This window comes from Balearica regulorum, chromosome 3, assembly GCF_011004875.1.
Source record: "Balearica regulorum gibbericeps isolate bBalReg1 chromosome 3, bBalReg1.pri, whole genome shotgun sequence".
Taxonomy (NCBI): Eukaryota; Metazoa; Chordata; class Aves; order Gruiformes; family Gruidae; genus Balearica; species Balearica regulorum.
Window position 1 is genome coordinate 93,772,998 of NC_046186.1, and position 20,394 is coordinate 93,793,391.

The window sequence follows — 20,394 nt, forward strand, 5'->3', positions numbered from 1 at the left end:
TTTTCACATTATGGTATTTGAAATAATCAAAACTGGTACATAAAATTATTACTGCTATTATCAGCTAACAATTTACCTTATTGGAAATCTTAGTAATGCATTGAGCCTATTCTTTTAGAAACTAGAATCTTTTCCCATATCCTCTGAATGCTGTGATTTCATCAGCTAAAAGGTAAAATGAAGCTAAAATGTACTCACTTATATTATTTCTCACTTCATTTAATTTTTCTCCCAGGCATTTAGCTTCGGCAAACCTGTCAATGCAAGCATAATGATACAGAATTATTCTAAAGAACAACCAGTTAAACTAGCTGTTCACAATAAAACACAGAATTACTCAGGACTACTTTTTGATTTGTAGTTGGAAACAATTTTCCATCAGAAAAGATTGTCTGGTCTAAAAGAAATAATTTCTGAAAGAAACCGTGCAACAAATAGGTTTACTAGACAGATAAAACAAATATATTTGACTTTCTAAGTTTAAAAAATTATATGATTCCTATTCTAATTATTGGGTTCTCTTAACTATTCATATTACACTACAATATTAATTTTAATATGCTACATTACTAGCAATGCTTTAACATACAGCTATATAAAAGTAAAAGAAAAAAAATCCAAGCAAAGTAAAAATAAAATGTTTCAAAGTATTAGAACTTCTGCTCACCAGGAATTTTCAAATCTCAGCCTGTGATTTGCATATTGCTGACGATCACTGTTTGTGCTGTCTGAAAATGTACATCCCAGTCACTAAGAAACCTCTCAAACAGAAATATAAGAAAGTGTGACAAAACTGAATTATTCTGTTCTTCTACAGATAGTCCTTATGTGAATGCAGACTTTCAGGTGATATTCAGTTACTGATCAAATACCAATACAAGCCAAAGCTAGCCACATGAAGATATGCAAATAGCAAGCAAGAAGCAGGCTGAGAAGGATGGAAACAATTCAATGAAGCAAGCTTTGGAAACTCCCTTCGTGTAGTATGCAAATAGCTTGATGTCATATCAAAAATGGAAATGAGTTTTTTAAAAATGTGAAATTCCCACCAGGAACGTTTCTAAATTAATTCACTGACTACTTCCTCATTATATTCAAATAATCACATCTTCATATGGTATGTAAAATATTCTAAGGATCAGGAGTTTCTTTCTTAGCATGAAACATGGTGTTGCATTGATGCTCACTTCAGTATTATTAAGCATTGTGCTCACTGTATGTCTTGCTCCTTAGGAAATGTGTCATATCTAAATATGTCATTAAAAACCAGCTGCCTATAGAGCCTTACAAATTTACTTATATCTCTACATTCCCTACAGTCAGCTAGAACTTGACGCCTTCTCCTTTTGTGCTTTTTTTCTCTCTCAGTTTTATAATCTTTTACAGCAGTTGCTGCCATAATTATTCTCTTACACTTAGTACTATAGAAAATGGTTTAGGACAAATGGCATACATATCAGGGTTTCAAATGCCAAGTATATTCTGCTGCAAAAATAATGACAGTCACTTCAACATACAATGGCAAAGTCTGAAGAGTCTCTGCGAGAAGTAAGGCTTGTTCAAGGAAATATCCATTGTAATAGTCTAAATAGTAATAGTTTGAAATGTAGAAGGATGATTTATTGCATTGTGACATTTGTTGTAGGACATTAGGCTTGACATGAAATTCTGAATTGTTACTTGGATGTGTACAAGTTGAACCTTGCTGAATGTGGAAGCAGAACTTTAACTTGTTAAGCAAGCCTTCAGCTGATCTGGAAGAGTCTTGGTCTAGCCAAAGTAACAGGGAATCCACAAATTCTATTTCGGTCTAACTCAAGTAATGGCAAAACAGAATCAAGAAATATGACTTTCTCCTGCAGAGGCAGGGTTTGGAAAATTGCCCCTTCTCAATTAGTCCATTTCCCTTTAAAAGTGGAAAAAGTTAGAATTTCAGGTGCCTGCATTTGTGTCTGCTCATGAACATTTGTTTTCAAGGCTGAATTCAACATTGCTAAATGGCTGAAGCTTCAAGGTTCCTCAGCACTTACTGTTTCTTACATAAAGAAGGCAGAAGCCTTTGAAGCATCTGTGAGAATTTATATAAGCTTTTTCCATTGGTGTTGACTCAATGCACCCAAGCAGACCTTGAAGATTGTGTAGAGATCAAAGGGAAACACCCCAAAGTACCTCTCTCCTTCTTTCCCTCAGCTCCCATGAGCCAAATACTAAGTTCATCAATTACTTAGTAATTCCTGAGGCAAATCTCCTGTTAACTATTGACTCTGCTTCATGTTCACAAAGAGATTTAGCTGGACAACTTGAATCCAGGTATCTATCCAGCCCTGATTCATAGGTTACTGCCAATAGTTGAATGGCCCATGCATCTGTTTCTCAAACACCACAGTTTACAAACTGGCACAATAACATAAACTGAAATTTGGCATTAATTTATGACAGTCCAACAAATTCCATCTGTGACCATAAATTATAGTCAAACAAAATAAACCAGATAAAGACATAAGATTTGACTCTAATATTGAAAGGGAAAAGGCTATTTCTGATACTCTGATATTATCTGGCATAAAGGTGATATTGCTACAAATAGTGATGAGTAAATAATTATATTGTTAGCTGAAAAGAGTTCACGTGTGTCCTACAGAGGCCACTCCACAGAAAGGCTGAAGTTGCCAAATCATGACTTCTATAATCTATAAGACAAATATTCCACGATGAAACTCCAAAGTGAATTTAGCCACTAATTTTAGTAGAAGAGGTTTTTTGCAGATTTCACTCTTTGAATGCAACTGACAGTAATTAAAAAATAAACATTTTGAAAAACAAATCTCTAACTCATAATGTAAACCAAGACAAACTCAGAGGCTGTCTGATGAGAGAATGGAGACATTTAGTGAATTAAATGAACATTCACGCATTTTTAATTATTAGAAATTACAAGTGACCTAAGTGAAACTCATGCTTTCCATGAAACTCATCCATAGGTACTGAAAAAAAAAAAAAGTTAGCTGCTAACCAGTTGAAATACAGAAAGCAAGGAAAGAAGAAAGTGGAAAAAATTAATGGAGAACAACAAAATGGAAACTAGATGTACATCACATCTGTAAGCTCAGTAGAATTTTACTGCTGGAAATATTGACTAGGATAGGATTTAAAAGCTTTGTGCAGTATGCAATATTACATTGGAGTGGCTCAGCTAGGAAGATTTCTTGGTAGTATATTTCACCAGAAAATGAGTTGCATTTTACTCCTCCTCAGAGAAACGATGCTAAGAGAACATCGTTGCACTGAGAAACAGGATATTATTAAGCTCTCTGGAAGTCAAGTATAGCAAGTCCAAATTGCAGAAATCTGATTCTGTCTGGGCATAACCACAGATTTTTATTTTTTTTTTAAGTAGGGCAGAAGTTAATAATATAGAGAAGAAAAATGAAAAACTACAAACTAAGCTGTAGAAGACCACCTTTTCTGTCCTACAAGCTACTTCCCATAAGCAACTGTCCTAAAAAGACAGCTTGAATCTGTTGTCTTTCACTTAAACAGCAAGTCACTAAATGAGCTTCAGAGAGAAATTATCCTTAACTATATAAGCTTCTCCATTTTTTAAATCCAGAGATGGTACTGAGTTACAGTACTGAGCTAATGCCCCTCTAAAGAGCTCTGAAGTAGCAGGTGAAAAGTTTTATGTTAAAAACAGTATTTCTTTTATATATTTTCTTTTAAACAAGACAAATACTTTTCAGTATTTGATTTAATCGACCAATTACATTTGATTGTTTATACACAGGTAGTTACAGAAAAAATATATGTATATTGTATATGTATGACTGTGTATATTCACATCTATATGAATAATTTCACAGCCCAAGCAAAAGTTGCGACCTTCATAGTCAAACTTCCAACTAGGCTCACTGACAGTTCACCATTCAATTAATATAAGAATGATACAATTAGCAAGCCAAGAAAATCTACCCAAAATACCCAAAGGAAAAAATAAGACAGCTAAAAATAAGTAATTTGTGAACCAAATACTGTTTGTGGTATGACAGAAGTGGTTATGCAACTATAAACAAAATTATTAACATGAGAGGCCTACATATAAAGGGAAGTTATGGTAACCTTTAAACATGTGGTGTCCACACACTTCTTCCTGTGCAATTTAAACACTGGCTGGGCAACAGAGCTTTTGTGTAACTGGTAGTTCAGAGGTTGCATTCCAAATTACAGACTGGACTTGATATAAAACCATTTTAATGAACTCAGTAAACTTGGAGCTACAGGCATCTTTGCCAAAAATGACTGCAAATGGCAGGGGAAAACTGTCTTGCTCCAGGGTATCAACATTTACGTTAGCACTGATTTCAGCAATCAGCTGATGCATGTTAGAGAAGGGTTACCCAAGGCATTAGTCTGAATCTCTTTGTCCTTAGGGAAGGCGAATCTGGTGTCAAACTTTGTGGGTTCTGCCCATCTTTATTACATGTTCTGAAACCAGAAGGAAATACCGGTTTGCTTTATAGTAATAACAAACAGAGAAAATATGGAAGAATTGTGATTAACTAGGGGAAATTCAGGGCATGGCTCAGAACTGTATTGCTCCCATTATCATTCTGTGCCCATGAAGTGTTCTGCTTAATAAACATGAACGCCAGAAATGATTGCAGTGTAATCATTTACACAGTGGTGATGCAGTGATGTGGCATCATCTGATATATTGATCAGAAGAAAGGCATTACTAGATATCCAATTTAAATGGATAAACTCTTACATTCATCTAATACCTTGGCAATTTGTGTCCCTGCAGCTAAGTTATAGACCCAGATAGAAAGTTAACCAGTTCAGAAAAGTGATAAATAGCAAGATCTTGAATCAAGTCTCAGAGATGTGGAAGCAATTTCTTGCCTCAATTTCACTGAAGTAAATGAGTGTAAGACTCGGTAACCCTGAAAACAATGTCTTTGGTGCCTATTAAGATGGAAAATTGTGTTATTAAGAAAGCAGGAGACAGCAGAAGAAACCTGGAGAAGGAGAAAAAGAAGGGGGAAAAAAAAACACAAAACAATGAAAAATAAAATTAAAAAACCCAACCCATCAAAAAACTGTTAGGGAAAATGTTAGTTACAAGGGTAGATTGAGAGATCTGATTTTGGCATCGCCAGTCTCAAAACCTTGTATTTCTCTTGCAGTACAAGGAGGGTTAACGTTTGAAAAAATGACACTGAAAACAGTAATGTTATCCAATCAACATAGATAGTTAATGGTTTAATTTCTGAGAGGTTTAACATACGCTTTATGAAAATTCATGTTTTCAATGTTTTGCCATTGTCACCATCCTCACCAGAAGATTTTGAAGTGTTTTGCCAGGATTAACAATAAATGTGGAGGAGGAAAGTATTACTTCTGGTTTTGAGTACAGAACTGGCAGAGAAAAGCTAAAATCACTTGGCAAACAACTTAGGAACAACAGACAAAAGCATATGTTAAACATCTCCTAGCTTACTGTCCAACTCAGTGCTGAAGCCAGTAAAGCATTTTTGACAATGAAAATTGCAGTAATTGATTCAGTCACATGGATCTTACTTCCTCTAGATAATTCATGATCATGAATGCCATTTACCACATCGCTGCAACATGGCTATGAAGATAAGATGAATAAAACCAGTGGAAAGATGCACTAAGATTCCTCATGCCACTTTCATATTCTATCCAGACTTTTATTCTGTCACCACTCAGTGCCTTCTGAGTACGAAATATCCTCTGTAAGAAAAGGCAAATTTTCTGTACAAAGTTCTCAATAGAAGCCTGGTATGTCTGGTGTAAAATTACGCATTCCTGCCCAGGCTTATAATGAAGTCTCAGATGTCGGCCTCCAGCTGTATCTTGCTGTGACACTCACCTCTGTTTTAGAAGCTGTTTGTTGTCCTCAATGGTTATACTGTCAGCATGGTCCCTCTTGAAAACTTCAAAAGCTTCCTGACATCCAAGTGACATCTTTCCTCCTGCCCCAAGAAAAAAAAAAAAAAAAGAAGAGAACTACTTCAGAGTCATCAAAAGACAGACAATTTGCATTTATTTAACTCCTATCTAGACAAATATAGCAAGTCAGCCCAGGGGCCTTGAAGCACCCAGAAGACTAAGTTCAGTGTTCCACCAACAGGAAAGCATTTTTGACAAAAGATTTCTCTTATCTGACGAATTAATTTTGTTTCACTTCTGTAAAGTTTGAATGTTTGAGCTGTATAATTTCTCAAGACAACTTAAAATGTTCATAAGTAAAACCAAACTTTGAAAACTTTAAATCTGTGAAATATTCTTAAATGTGAGCCAGAGGTATTTTCACAACAGCAAACCGCAATTTGCTTCTGTATTTCTTTCATCCCTGTTTCATATTGGCCCCTAAACATACCTTGAATATTGTCAGTATGCTTGGAAGAAAAAAATCAGGCTTCTTTTAATTACGTATAAGTTTCATCTCCTTTTAAGTGAAGCAGGTATTGTACCTACAAAAATGGTTGGCTCCTGCCTTTTACATTTGCAACATGGTGTTTGTTTCCTTTTGTGTGCCAGAAGGTCAAGACCTAGTTTGCCTTCAAATATTTTTAAAAATCTTTTTAAAAATTCAATGTTATGGTTCCAACTTATATTCCTTAAATTGGAATTTGATTCTCCTTAGTTGTTTTTTTTTTCCTCTAGAGTCTCTTCTGTCTTACAAGCCTTCCTTCCTGCTTGAGAGCTATCAAGACCCCCCAAATCCACTGTGCACAAGAGCTATAAAGTTTCTTGGGAGTTCTGCTGTGCAAGAGTTTTCTATATGTTTTGTGCCAATGGACCAGCATTACCAATAACATATATATGTATGTATGCCAATTATTTTCCAGGCTACTTGCTTTGCAATTTTGTTGGGGATGATATATTAACAAAACATACATAAAAAGGTTGGGATATGCAATACTGGGATGCTCCACCTTATTGGGGTCTACCTCTGTAAGCTGCATTTTATAGTCCCTCCAAACATGTTCTGCTGCCCCTCATCATATTTATAATATCAGGATTAGTCCCCACTGACTTCAGTGAGATTTCTGTGGTGTAAGATACTGTTTACAGTGAAGGCTGGGAACAAAAACTAGCAGTCAGTGTTCAATAATCAGTAAAAGTTTAAAAAACTTTATTCAAAATATAGTAGAAAAATTTGTCCTCTGTTTCAGTCAAAAGAATCAGCACATCTGTTACTAATTTAAAAAATTTGAGTTGAAAATAGAACCACCAGGAATGTTTGAATGGCAAAGCATGCAGAAATGCTCCACCCTTTTTGAATAAGAAAATCAAAGAAAGATACAGTGCAGTCTTTGCCGCTTTGTGATCCAAAGGCGCAAGAGGATTTAGGAAAAAATATTTTTCTGTGATGATGACCTGAGAATATAATGTTCATGTTTCATGCTTGCCTTGAAGAAAACCAGGCAGCTTTGCAAGCAGAATTTTATAGCACATTCATCCCATCACTAACACTAATTTAAATATGCAGCCTGAATTGACCCTTTAGAACTGCTTTTGTGGCATAAAAAGATTGTATTAAGTGCAGAAAGCCTGGATGAAATTCATGGTTGAGCCTAAAATAAACAATGAAACACCCTTACTCACATGTAACACTGCAATGTAAAGCATTTAACCTTCCTGGCAATGTGCTGCCTTTGCAAGTAGAAGTAAAAACAGTAGAAGTTTGGAAAACAAAACTATTACAGTGATTATTGCTTTTGCCTGGCAGAAATGCATCAACCAAAATTAAAGGTAATCTGATAATCATTTTCCAGCGCTACATGAGAAGGCAGCAGATTTGTACAGCCAAACAAAGCATGCAAAAATAGGTCCCCAGAACTCTTGGGAAGGGGAAATTTTCTGGTTTATACAGTCCATTTTAAGAAAATACACAAATTTATGAAGTAGTAAACAATCACATTCTGAAAATGGTATCTAAAGAAAGGAGCTTAAAAAGGACCATAAAGATTGTACCTCAGCATAATATGAGCATAGAACAGCTACAGAAGAACGTTACAGCCTGTGGGTAATGACAGAAACATTCAGGACAATAATAAGGGAACACAGCAATGCTAATACTAGTAAAAGACTGCAAGAAACGTTGGAAGGTTGATGGAGTGGTTGTGTTTTCATTCTGCTCAGTAATGAAGATTATTCTTCTCTGTGGCTGAAGTTGTATCTTCAATCATGCTGTTTACATTTCCTTAAATAATCTATGATTTCATAAAGTGGCTTCACCTTCCTTCAAATGGCCTCCAAGTGTGTAGGTGCACTAACATTTTTGGCATGCTGCTTCCCTGGGCCTAATTCAAATAAATAAGCTATATGTTCTTTTCAAACAAAGTGCTATTGAATTTCTGTTTTTCTGTAGCTGGAAATTGAAACCTATGTATAGCAATATATACATTATACGAATAAAAGCAGAATTGATGACAACACATTTTTGTCAAGGTATTCAAACACTTCAGCTAAAACTGTTAGACTTGTAGAAAAAAAATTTCTTTTACAAGCCAAACAATTTCTCCTCTCCTTCTTTAATATTGTGGCATAGTGTTACAAAATAAATATTTGAAAATTCTTATCTAAGGAAGAATCATCATATCCGACAGGATGAGAACCAGGAAACACATGTCATCAAGTCATTAAAATGTGAACTGGAATAATCATTACCATAAAAATAATTCAAATAATCAGAAAAAGCATAAATTTTTCTTGCAATCACATTCATGAAAGCCCAGTTTACAGGGTTGCATTAAAAAGTGATAAATTTTATCAACTTAATATTAATTATACCTTTCCTGTTAGGTTGTGTAAATTGGCTTTAATATTAAAACACTCAGAAATATGCCCAACTCACAATATGAAACTTACAGCAAACCCATCATTATTTACAGCAAATTCAAACAGCTGAATTTTGGGGAAAATTCAGGCTTGATCCACATCCTGAATTTGAATGTTTAAGAACGTTCTCATTGAAGGTTTGACTTCAGTCTGTACTCCTATCCAGTGTACTCCACCAACTTTCACATTAAACAAAACCTTTCAGTTCAATAGGCTCCTCTCATAAAATGAGCAAATTACAGCTGTCCCACTGAACGTGGGTAAGTCAGAAAGCAGAACGACGATGGCGGCTTACAAGCTCTGAACTAGAGCAACAAGATCTGAAATGACCAAGAAATAGAAAGCTTGCTGTAGTATTGATAATGGGCTAAAATCTTTAAATCAGTAATAATTCAAAATACATTGAGCAAATATTTAATAAGGCTTTTGGATGAAGCTGAATACTTTTTGAGGTGACGTGAAAAGATCGAAGTGATTGCCTACCGCAGGCAGAAGCCTGCATGTCAGCAAAGCTCCTGGCAAATATTATGCACCCTATTCGATCGCTAATTTAGAGATCATTTATTCTATGCTGTTACATATACAAATGCTATTTACAGCCATCCTAAATAGCAACCGTTTAGTGCCTCACAAACTTTAATTAGGAAAATAAGTTAAAGGAACATGTAGGGTACAGTGTGGCACTGGATGCTCAACTGCCAGCAGAGAAATTATAGGGCTGCATGCTATTTTTAAGTTAAATAGTATCCACTAGGATTACTCAAGGACTATATCTGAGTAGGTAAGAGCATGTGAGTGTATAAACTTAGACCTTATTTTGTTGCCACAAGTGATCAAACATGGTTGTACATATTTAAATGATCATGCTGATTTTTAAATGTATCCAACACCCACAAATCCTACTGCAGCTTTCTTGAGTGATCCCAGTTTATAAATACTAGACAATTTTTAAGAACTTTATTTCAGTGGTTTTTCATAAAGAATTCAAGAGTGCTCAAATTGGAAATGGCACTTCCAGAGTGCTGAGTCTAGCCACCTTCTGTTTTTTTGTTTGTTTGTTGAAAAAGATTTTATTGCTCAGAGGGAGAAGACCTTCATAAAGTTTAATGTATGAAACCCACAGAAAACTTTTACATTGCTCTTCAGTTAAGTCTGGAAAAATCTGTCAATTAGCATGACATCAATATCTTCTCTGTCAGAAGGCAGACTTGTGGTCTCCTCACAACCCCACCGTGCAACCAGATTTTGGTCCTGGTATGAGAACTCCAAGGGGGTTCCAGCAGCCCTCATGCTGGAGGCTGCCAGTTTAACCTGCAAAAAGAATTGGAAACAACTCTCCAGGAGAGAAGAATTAAGGTTGCAAGCTGAGCTGTTCTGAGGGAGGAACATTAAGACTACTAACAAAAACCAAAGTCTTTGGAATAGCTGTTCAGACCATGTATTCTGATGAGAAAGGCATCTGTCCACATATCTGCCCACATACCTGTTTTGCAGAAACTACATTTTCACAGTAGAAGACTTTGTCTTTCCATTCCTACTAAGCATTCTATCAAACACGAATTGCCAACTCTTCCACTGAAATCAAAAGAATCAAAAAGTTCCCTTGGTTCAAGGAAAGCTCTCATTCAAGTGAGGGTTGTCTGAAGAATTTCAGGATTGCAGCTAGTGTTAATTGTGAGTCTTCGTGCTTACAAAGACTGTCAACCTGTTCATGCTATTATGTATTTCCACTTATTATCAAATAAGAAAAAGGGAACTATGGACACTTCCAAATGAAACTAAACACAAATTATCTGGTAAGTCTTTGTAATAGAACTAAGATATTAGAAGTGTTTGCCTATAAGCACAACTCACTACATCTTTACCAGGATCCCTCAAGATATCACAGCCGTCTGTTCAGAATGGAAAAAAAGTAGATTTAAGAGAGCTTAGGAATAATGAATCAACAATGAATAAATACTTAAAAATAGGAAAACAAACCCAAACCCAATATACATCCCAACAAAGAGGAAGTCAAGCAAAAACACCAAGAGGCCCCCATGGATGGACAAGGAGCTCCTGGGCAAAGTCAAACAAAAAAAGGAAGCCTACAGAGGGTGGAAGCAAGGGCAGGTAGCCTGGGAGAAATACAGAGAAACTGTCCAAGCAGCCAGGGATCAGGTTAGGAAAGCCAAAGCCCTGATAGAAATTAGTCTGGCCAGGGATGTCAAGGACAACAAGAAAAGCTTCTATAGGTATGTTAGTGAGAAAAGGAGGACGAGGGAAAATGTGGGTCCCCTCCGGAATGAAACAGGTGACCTGGTTACCCAGGATATGGAGAAGGCTGAGGTGCTCAATGACTTCTTTGCCTCAGTCTTCACTGGCAAATGCTTGAGCCACACTACCCAGGTCACAGAAGGCAGGGACTGGGAGAATGCAGAACTGCCCGCTGTAGGAGAAGATCAGGGTCGAGAATATCTAAGGAACCTGGAGGTGCACAAGTCCATGGGACCTGATGAGATGCATCTGCGGGTCTTGAGGGAACTGGTGGATGAAGTGGCCAGGCCACTCTCCATCATATTTGAGAAGTCCTGGCAGTCCAGCGAAGTTCCCACTGACTGGAAGAGGGGAAACATAACCTCCATTTTTAAGAAGGGTAAAAAGGAAGACCCAGGGAACTACAGGCCGGTCAGTCTCACCTCCGTGCCTGGCAAGATTATGGAGCAGACCCTCCTGGAGACTATGCTCAGGCACATGGAAGATAATGAGGTGATTGGTGACAGCCAACACGGCTTCACTAGGGGCAAATCGTGCCTGAAAAACTTGGTGGCCTTCTATGATACGGTTACAGCGTTGGTAGATAAGGGAAGGGCAACTGACATCATCTACCTGGACTTGTGCAAGGCATTTGACACTGTCCCGCACAACATCCTTGTGTCTAAATTGGAGAGACATGGATTCCATGGATGGACCACTTGGTGGATAAGGAATTGGCTGGATGGTCGCACTCAAAGAGTTGTGGTCAACGGCTCAATGTCCAAGTGGAGAACAGTGATGAGTGGCGTTCCTCAGGGGTCGGTACTGGGACCAGCACTGTTCAACATCTTTGTCGGCGACATGGACAGTGGGATCGAGTTCACCCTCAGCAAGTTTGCCAACGACACCAAGCTGTGTGGTGTGATTGACACGCTGGAGGGAAGGGATGCCATCCAGAGGGACCTTGACAGGCTGGAGAGGTGGGCCTGTGCGAACCGCATCAAGTTCAACAAGGCCAAGTGCAAGGTCCTGCACGTGGGTCGGCACGATCCCAAGCACAACTCTAGGCTGGGAGAGGAATGGATTGAAAGCAGCCCTGAGGAGAAGGACTTGGGGGTATTGATTGATGAGAAGCTCAACATGAGCCGGCAGTGTGCGCTTGCAGCCCAGAAAGCCAACCGTGTCCTGGGCTGCATCAAAAGAGGTGTGACCAGCAGGTCGAGGGAGGGGATCCTGCCCCTCTACTCTGCTCTTGTGAGACCCCACCTGGAGTGCTGCATCCAGCTCTGGGGGCCCCAGTACAGGAGAGACATGGAGCTGTTGGAGTGAGTCCAGAGGAGGGCCATGAAGCTGATGAGGGATGGAGCACCTCTCCTGTGAGGTGACAGGAGACAGGCTGAGAGAGTTGGGGTTGTCCAGCCTGGAGAAGAGAAGGCTCCAGGGAGATCTAATTGCGGCTTTCCAGTACCTGAAAGGGCTACAGGAAAGATGGTGAGGGACTGTTTATCAGGGAGTGTAGTGACAGGACAAGGGGTAATGGGTTTAAGTTGAAGGAGGGTTGATTTAGATTAGATGTTAGAAAGAAATTCTTTACTGTGAGGGTGGTGAGGCACTGGAACAGGTTGCCCAGAGAGGTTGTTGATGCCCCCTCCCTGGAAGTGTTTAAGACCAGGTTAGATGAGGCTTTGGGCAACGTGGTCTAGTGAAGGGTGTCCCTGCCCGCAGCAGGGGGATTGGAACTAGATGATCTTTAAGGTCCCTTCCAACCCAAACCATTCTATGATTCTATGATTCTATACAAATACTTCCTCACTGTAAAGCTCAGCTTTCATGAAAATTCTTCATGAAAACACATGTGTATTACATATGGCTACCTTCATTAGATTGCAATTCAAAAATAGGAAAGGCATAAAACAAGGTTGCTCACAGTACCCCTTGCAGTGTTGAACTGCAGAACATAATATTCCAGAAAGTGAAAAACCTCAAAGGAAAACCAGAATATTCAGACTCAATGAACTAACTAAAATATTAGCATAATTTAATTTATCTGGCTCTGGAGTTTGTTTATTTACAGGGGAGGAAGAGGGTAAAATGAACAGTTTTTTGAGATTATGAAGCATGTGTAGTGTGGTACTGAACATTGATCTAGGCAGGCTGGACTGCACTCCACAAGTGAACATTTCTACTGTGCAAACCCCTAAGTTAATTGGTGCATGGGTCATTTACCTAGGCATCATTTTATCCACATAAAGGTAATTGATTGGCAAGACAAACTATTCCATATATGTTGAAATAGTTTATAAACAGAAATCAGCACTAAATTAAACACTGCAAATGCCTAACAACAAAGAACAAACTTGTACAGGATTGTCGGATACAAATAAAAAACAAGTACCATTTTTACTCCAATGAATATTGTTAGAGGATATATGATAACTAAAACTGGGATTGCTTTAAGATTACTAAAATAAAAGAACAAAAATGAAGTGTTACATAAATTCCAACTTCGTAAAAGCCAATTTTTACAAAGTTCAACAGGAATGCTTCCAAACAAACCCCCAACCAATCACTTACAAGAATCCCATTAGGAGTAGGTTTTTACATTAATTAATATTCCTCTGCAGGAGTAGCAAGGCAAATATTGAACTGCATTTCAAAAAACAAAGGTTAGATGAAGTATAAACTTAATTTAAAACAAAATGAAATTGACCATTTTAAGATTGTCCAAGAACACAGAACAACAAGAACAAAACTCCAAATGGGATATGGTAGCTGAATTTAATCATGTTGACTTTCTTCAGCTATATTAAAAAATATCAGGTAACAGTACAGGTAAGAAACATATTTTTCATATTAACCCAACTGTATGTTTTAATAGCTCTACTTTTGCAACAAAAGCCACTTGAACTTTATGCCTAATGATAGTCTGTAATTTTAGGCTCCTTACTGACGTGGTAAGTTTGATACCAGATCGAACCTTAGAGTCATCTGAATGTGAAAAGATTGAAACTATTGAAATCTCTTTCCTTCATTTTCCTCTTCTGGAAAATTAGTATACTAGTTTGTCTACTTGTCAAACATTGCAAAGCACAATGCTAATGAGAATTACAGGATAAGAGAAAACTGATAATAGCAACTTGTCATCACCTTCACCTTTTAGAGCACATACTTTCCTAGGAAGTGTTAGAGACTGTTAACAGGACCATTTTGGTCTGATTCTGTTTCTGTTAGTTATGGATTTTAATAATTTCTCAGATTCCATGGCATGGCTTCAGGATGCTGTAGACTATCTACACTGGCATGAATGACTTACAGTGTGCCTAATTTTATGTTACCTAGTTATGCTTTTATATTTTCTTTAAAAAGCCAATGAGCAGCAGAGTATTCAAATTCAAAGTGGGAGCAGAGGAGCCAAGGGTGTAGTTAGAGGCTACTCAGCATGAACAAAATGTTTGCAGATATCAGCAGTGAGGAATAAAGTAGCATATCTATTGATACAACCAATTTTTCCTCATGTTCTGATACGAATATTATTGCAGAAATATTTTACATTTCATGTATGACAGCTCATATGTCTCAAAAGAGAAAAAAAAAATTTTCAGCTATTTGCAACCATTTGCTTCTTTAAAGCTGCCTGTGAGATCATATTTAATTGTATAATAGATACACACATTGAAAGTCCTTAATTAGTAGGTACTAAAGAGAGAGCCTGAAATGAAGCATGGTAGGCTTGGCAGAAGCTCAGGGAGTGGATACAAAGGAAAATATGAAGTCAAACCCACAAGAACTTTAGGAGACCCACCCAATGGTGCTGCCACTTCCAAATAAGTAAGATTCATTTTTGCCTATGCTGGAATCACACCTCTCAGATAACTTCTCATAAAACAGGACATATATCTTATAATGCATTGTGCAGTTTACATTAATTGCTGGGTGTTAGAAATAGACTGTACATTTCCCTCTCTTTGTAGGAATCTAAATCTGCTCCCTCCAGCATATGCAGTTGTAAAAATTTTACTAAATATAGGAAAGGGCCAATACATTATGCATTTGAGTCACCTATCAACTTAATTAGACTACTGCGCTTAAGATGAAGATTTCAGTTAAGATTGAGTAATAGTAAATTAGATGTATATGTTTTGACATATTTCATGTATTTGCCATTTTGCAGTAGCAACATTTGCCGCTTCTGTTTTAGACCTGAAAAAGAGCCTTTATGTTCAAAAACTTGTCTGCCTTTTTGAACTAGACTAACATGTTTAAAAAAAGATAGAACACTCTTAAGAAAATTTGCCTCATTTACATGTTCTATGCCTTACTGAGTGATAGATATGGTATTTAAATTCTCCTTTTGCATATACCTTTCCCAATTTTAGAAAAATGACTCTGAATGGTGGGATAAGAATATTTTAAGAGCTCTACCAAATGACAACCTACATCAATGGAGTCATGACAGCTCAGACCAAATGCAAGTGAAGTTTTTTGTTAGGGACATCTGTAGAGATCTGCTTGTATTTTTGGTGCCTGGAGAATTGTCTCCACCACCAATCTTGTCAGTAACACCATAAACCACAAAAAAGGCATATTTCATTTTCAGAGCAGTTTAGCAGAGGAAGAATGACTTGTTATAAACATCAATCTGGTTTTGGAAACTGTACTTTTAATTTCATATTACATTTAACTTTATTCTTTATTAAGATACTGAAGTTTTCTGAAGTAGAAGTCTGTATGCACCACATCTTAGGTAGACAAGAAAAAAAGATGTCTGTAGTGGGTACACCATCATTTAGTACCAACTTAGGGCTATCTTAATATTTCAGGCTTTAAACTACAGGAGTGTAGGAGCTGCTTCATGAGAAATTGGTCTTTTTTTTTTTTTTTTTTTCTTCAGCAGGAACTCCAGCACCAAAACACTAAGGTATGCTGAGGTAGAGAGTTGAGAGAAGAAACCATGAGATACACTCCATGGTAAGCTATCTCTTCTCACCAGTCAACAATCTAGATTAACCAATTTTAAAATTTGCTACCTATTTACATTCAAGATGAATGAGATATACCAATCTCATTGCTTACTCCTTTTGGCAGCTGAAAATGAGTGAAACTTTATTGTAAAAGAATGAACTTTGATTCTTGCTCTGTTGAAGCTTTATTGGATTTTGCCTCTGAGAATGAACATGGTAGCCTGTTATGTACTAATGTCCAGATTTTAAAAAGTATAATAATAAGCATGCTATTCCTCAGCAATGACCACACTAAATTTCAAGCACTCAGCTACTGAAGAAGCATTTTCTTTCTTCCTCAGCAAGTCCTGTAACTGCTACATTACAGACAGCATCTCCTCTTTCTCATGTCATTGCTGATGTTTCAAATAACAGTGCTCAAAGCAGTCAATGTATATTAACTGTACTTTAAATATACACAGAAAATTAAGCCTTCAGGTGTTTTAACTTATCTTCTCAGAATTGAGGATTTCTAGGCATGTGACAAGCTCCAGAAGTTCAGCATAGTCAAAATGGGAGTGCCGTGCACATCCAACAGCAGAAGTTTAAAGAACACTTGTGTAACTTTGCTCAGGTGCCTGTATGCTATTAAACACCTACCTTGACTGTATGTTGTTGAATTATCTATGGAATTAAGCACATCATGTCTCTTGCGTTACACAAAGGGTGCATTTTAGTAAGCCTAAGTACTTGGTAGTGCCTATAGGAAGAAAACGGTTCTTACCAGTACCTCTAATATTTTCCATTTTCCATTTTTATCTGTAATGGTTTCGAAATAGGAGCCAAAGTAGAAAAGGAGGAGATAACAACGGGACCTGGACTTATACATAAAACCAAAATTATTAACTTCTTCCCTGAATTTTCAGTTCAGCTTTTCAAAACTTTATCAAGTTGTTCTTGTAAAACTTTTAGCTACCTTTAGCTAAAACTTCATCTCAGTATTTTCGACTTTCCTTTGCTGTTAAAGGCTTTTTACTTCTGTTTAAAACTCTTTTGAATGTATCCATTTTATTTTGAATGCAAAAAAAAAAAAAAAATCTATCTTGAAATATTGAATTGTAAAGAAAACATATCTCTGTCCACCGTAAAAAAATACTTTGGATGCTATATACATCCTTCTTTTAAACCAGTTTTGCCAAACAGAAGTGTACTTGCCTTCTGAAGTGCTAACATAGTCTAGAAGACTGAGGATAAATAATACAGTTTAAATAAAACTGTAATTTGTATTTTTAATAAAACCTTTTAAATAGAGGCATTCATCAAAATGTTTTATTAAAAATGTAAATTATAGCTTTATTTAAGTTAGTTTTACCAAAATCCTAGTACTCACTAAAACCAGGGTAAAGTAGAACAAATATCTCAGGATTCAAATTCATTTTTTGCTGACAATAATGACAAATAGCGTGCACATTACATTTTTAAGAACAAAATTATGCAACACATTTATACTATTTACTTTTAATATTCTAAGAATAAAACCTTAAGAAACAGATTTCTTCAGCAGAAAGACAAATTTAAACTTGAACATTCTTATAATACCCTAGAAAGTTTACTTAATTTCACATGGTTTTGAGTTATAGCAACTAGCAATCATTTGCAACTGGAGAAATCCTGGCTCTATGGAAATGCTGATAAATTAATTAAAATGGAAAAGATTTTAAGTAGTAACATTCCTTGTGACAAAAACATACAAACAGCTGATCAAATTTTTAGGATGTCAAAATGCACCTATAATAAGACCTGAATGCTGCTGAAAATTGTTAAAAAGAAATTAATAGATCATTTCCATCCCCAGTAATATAATTTTGTAGGGAGAAGCAAAGAATAAGGTATCTTCCCTTTGATTTTATTAAAATGGCTGAAACCATTGGTTATTTCCAGTGGCATTGGATAGGCATTTTGATTTTCTGTGAGCTGTATATTAAACATAAAGGTACTGATCTTATGTTGACATTTAACTGGTACATTCCTGTACTGGGTTACATAAAGTGCAACATGGGAAAAATGCCTTAATGTCAAAGACAACAAGAAGGGTTTCTAGAAGTACATAGGTGACAAAAAGAAGGCTAGGAAAAATGTGGGTCCCCTGCTGAATGAGCCAGGGGACCGAGTTACACAGGACATGGAAAAGGTTGCAGTACTGAATGCCTTCTTGGCCTCAATCTTTACTAGCAGGACCAGCTTTCGGTTATCCGAGGTCCCAAAGACCAGGGGGAAAGTCTGTATTAAGGAAGACATACTCTTCATGGAAGAGGATCGGGCCAGGATTAAGCAAATGGGACACACATAAATCGATGGAGCCTGATGGGATACACCCATGAGTGCTGAGGGAGCTGGATGATGTTATTGTGAGGCCATTCTTGATCAATCGTGGTGACTGGGAGAAGCTTCCAAAGACTGAAGTAAACATCACTCCTATCTTTAAGAAGGGCAAGGAGGACCCGGGGAACTACAAGCCAGTCAGTGTCACCTCAATCTCTGGGAAGGTGGTGGAGCAATTAATCCTGGAAACCATTTCCAGGCACATGAAGGACAAGAAAATTATCAGAAGTAGTCAGCATATCTTCACCAAGGGGAAGTGGCACTCTGCCAAGCATTCCAACAAATCAAACAACAGGATAAGGTCAATGTAACAATCATGATCAAGAAACAGTAATCAAATCTTCAACACCCTCTCAGAGAAAAAAGCAAGTTGAACCCTAACATTTTCATACCCACAGACTAATTTCTAACTGCAAGATAATTTCTTTCCTACTTTACAATTCTTTTTACAATTTTATAACACAACAAATTTTAAATTTCTCACTTCCATTGTCCTGATTAGAAAGCTGCTTCCAAATTTCCCACCTGTGATGGTTACAAACCTTCTAATTTATTGCCTCATAGTATTCATTAACACTTCACATCAATTTGATATTTTGTAACGAATCCTATCATTTACCACATATAATTTCTCTCTGCTTGATATTTACTGCAAATAGTTTCGTAATTCATAATTACATTTCCCTCCAACTTTCATTACAAAAGGTAAACTTCCTGTTCTAAAAGAACACTTCCATTTTCTTAAAAAGGCTCTTTTTAGCTATTGACTCAGTTTGATTTCTTTATTTAGTCCAAGGTGCTTAGATGTAAACATAACAATCTAAATAAGATCTTATCTATGACTTGTTAATTGAGCTAATAAGCAACAGCTCTTTCATTAGATCCTGAAGTCATGACTTTGCAGTTAGTGCTATTTGATTTAATCTCATTTTGCCTACTGTAGTTTTTAAAATCATGTATTCCTTCCTGCAGAATGATCCTTTTGGAGGTCTGTAGCACCCAACACTTCCCCCCCCCCCCCCCGCCCCCGCCAAAACAAACAAAAACCCCAAACCAAAACCAAACCCCAAACCAAAACCCCAAAACCCTGTATTATTTGTCATAACTTTTTAATGCATAAAAATATCCTTGCTACATGGGGACTCCAACCATGGACATACACCACACTTTCATTTTGTGCTTGGTGGAGAAATTTGCTTCTCTGGTTTCACAGAAGAAAAGGTTCTGATAAAACTTTCCAGCCATTCATGTCCACTCCTCTGCCACACTGGCTAGCAGAATTGTTCATGCGAGTACTCCCTAACTGATTTCACTCAAAATTTATCAATTTATTTTAAACAACAAGTCTTTGCTAATCTAGTAAAGCCCACACAGGGGGATAGGACGGAAGCAGGAAGTCTGGCAATTACGAACAGTCAGGGACAGTAACCTCAGTCAGAAGAGATGTATCTATAATAACCTCAGGGAAGGCTGGTGAGAAGGAACCATGCGTTAGATGTAAGTGGCACTGCGTGGTAGAGACATAAGCCCCAGCTGTCTACTTCTTTTGCCATTCTTTCAATACAGCTCAGGCTCAAAAAATTCTAAGACAGATCTGTGGCTTTCTTTACATAATAGTTTACAGGCAACTTTGAAAAGTTGCATTTTAATAAAAATGCAATCAGACACTACTAATATATCAACCTGTGCAGAGAAAAAATCAGGTATACTGAATGGAAATACTGCTTTTATCACCAAAAATAGAACTGACAACAAACTCTATGACAGCTAAGCCCTTGCAAGGTGATTTTTCTTTCTGGTTATAAATTAATGAGATATTAATGATTGTTACTAAATATCTGCTTACATGCTTCTAAGTTCCTAATGTGACAACAGAATTCCTATCATCTGATTGTATTCACTGATACCCCTCTTTAGTTACTTTATGTATGACAAGACTTTCGCTTTGGTAATTTCACAACAACAG

The 20,394-nt window shown here is 36.9% G+C and overlaps 1 protein-coding gene across 4 annotated transcripts in view; it reads right to left on the reverse strand.

The window, feature by feature from the left end:
- The window catches only part of KIF6 (kinesin family member 6), a 175,527-nt gene that overhangs the window by 55,911 nt on the left and 99,222 nt on the right, over positions 1-20,394 (reverse strand). For all 4 annotated transcript variants that reach the window (XM_075749021.1, XM_075749020.1, XM_075749024.1 and 1 more), the window contains 2 exons: positions 5,894-5,996; positions 199-254 (listed from right to left, as the gene is read on the reverse strand). In XM_075749021.1, coding sequence (XP_075605136.1) covers positions 199-254; positions 5,894-5,996 — 159 coding nt within the window. The remainder of the gene's footprint in view (positions 1-198; positions 255-5,893; positions 5,997-20,394) is intronic.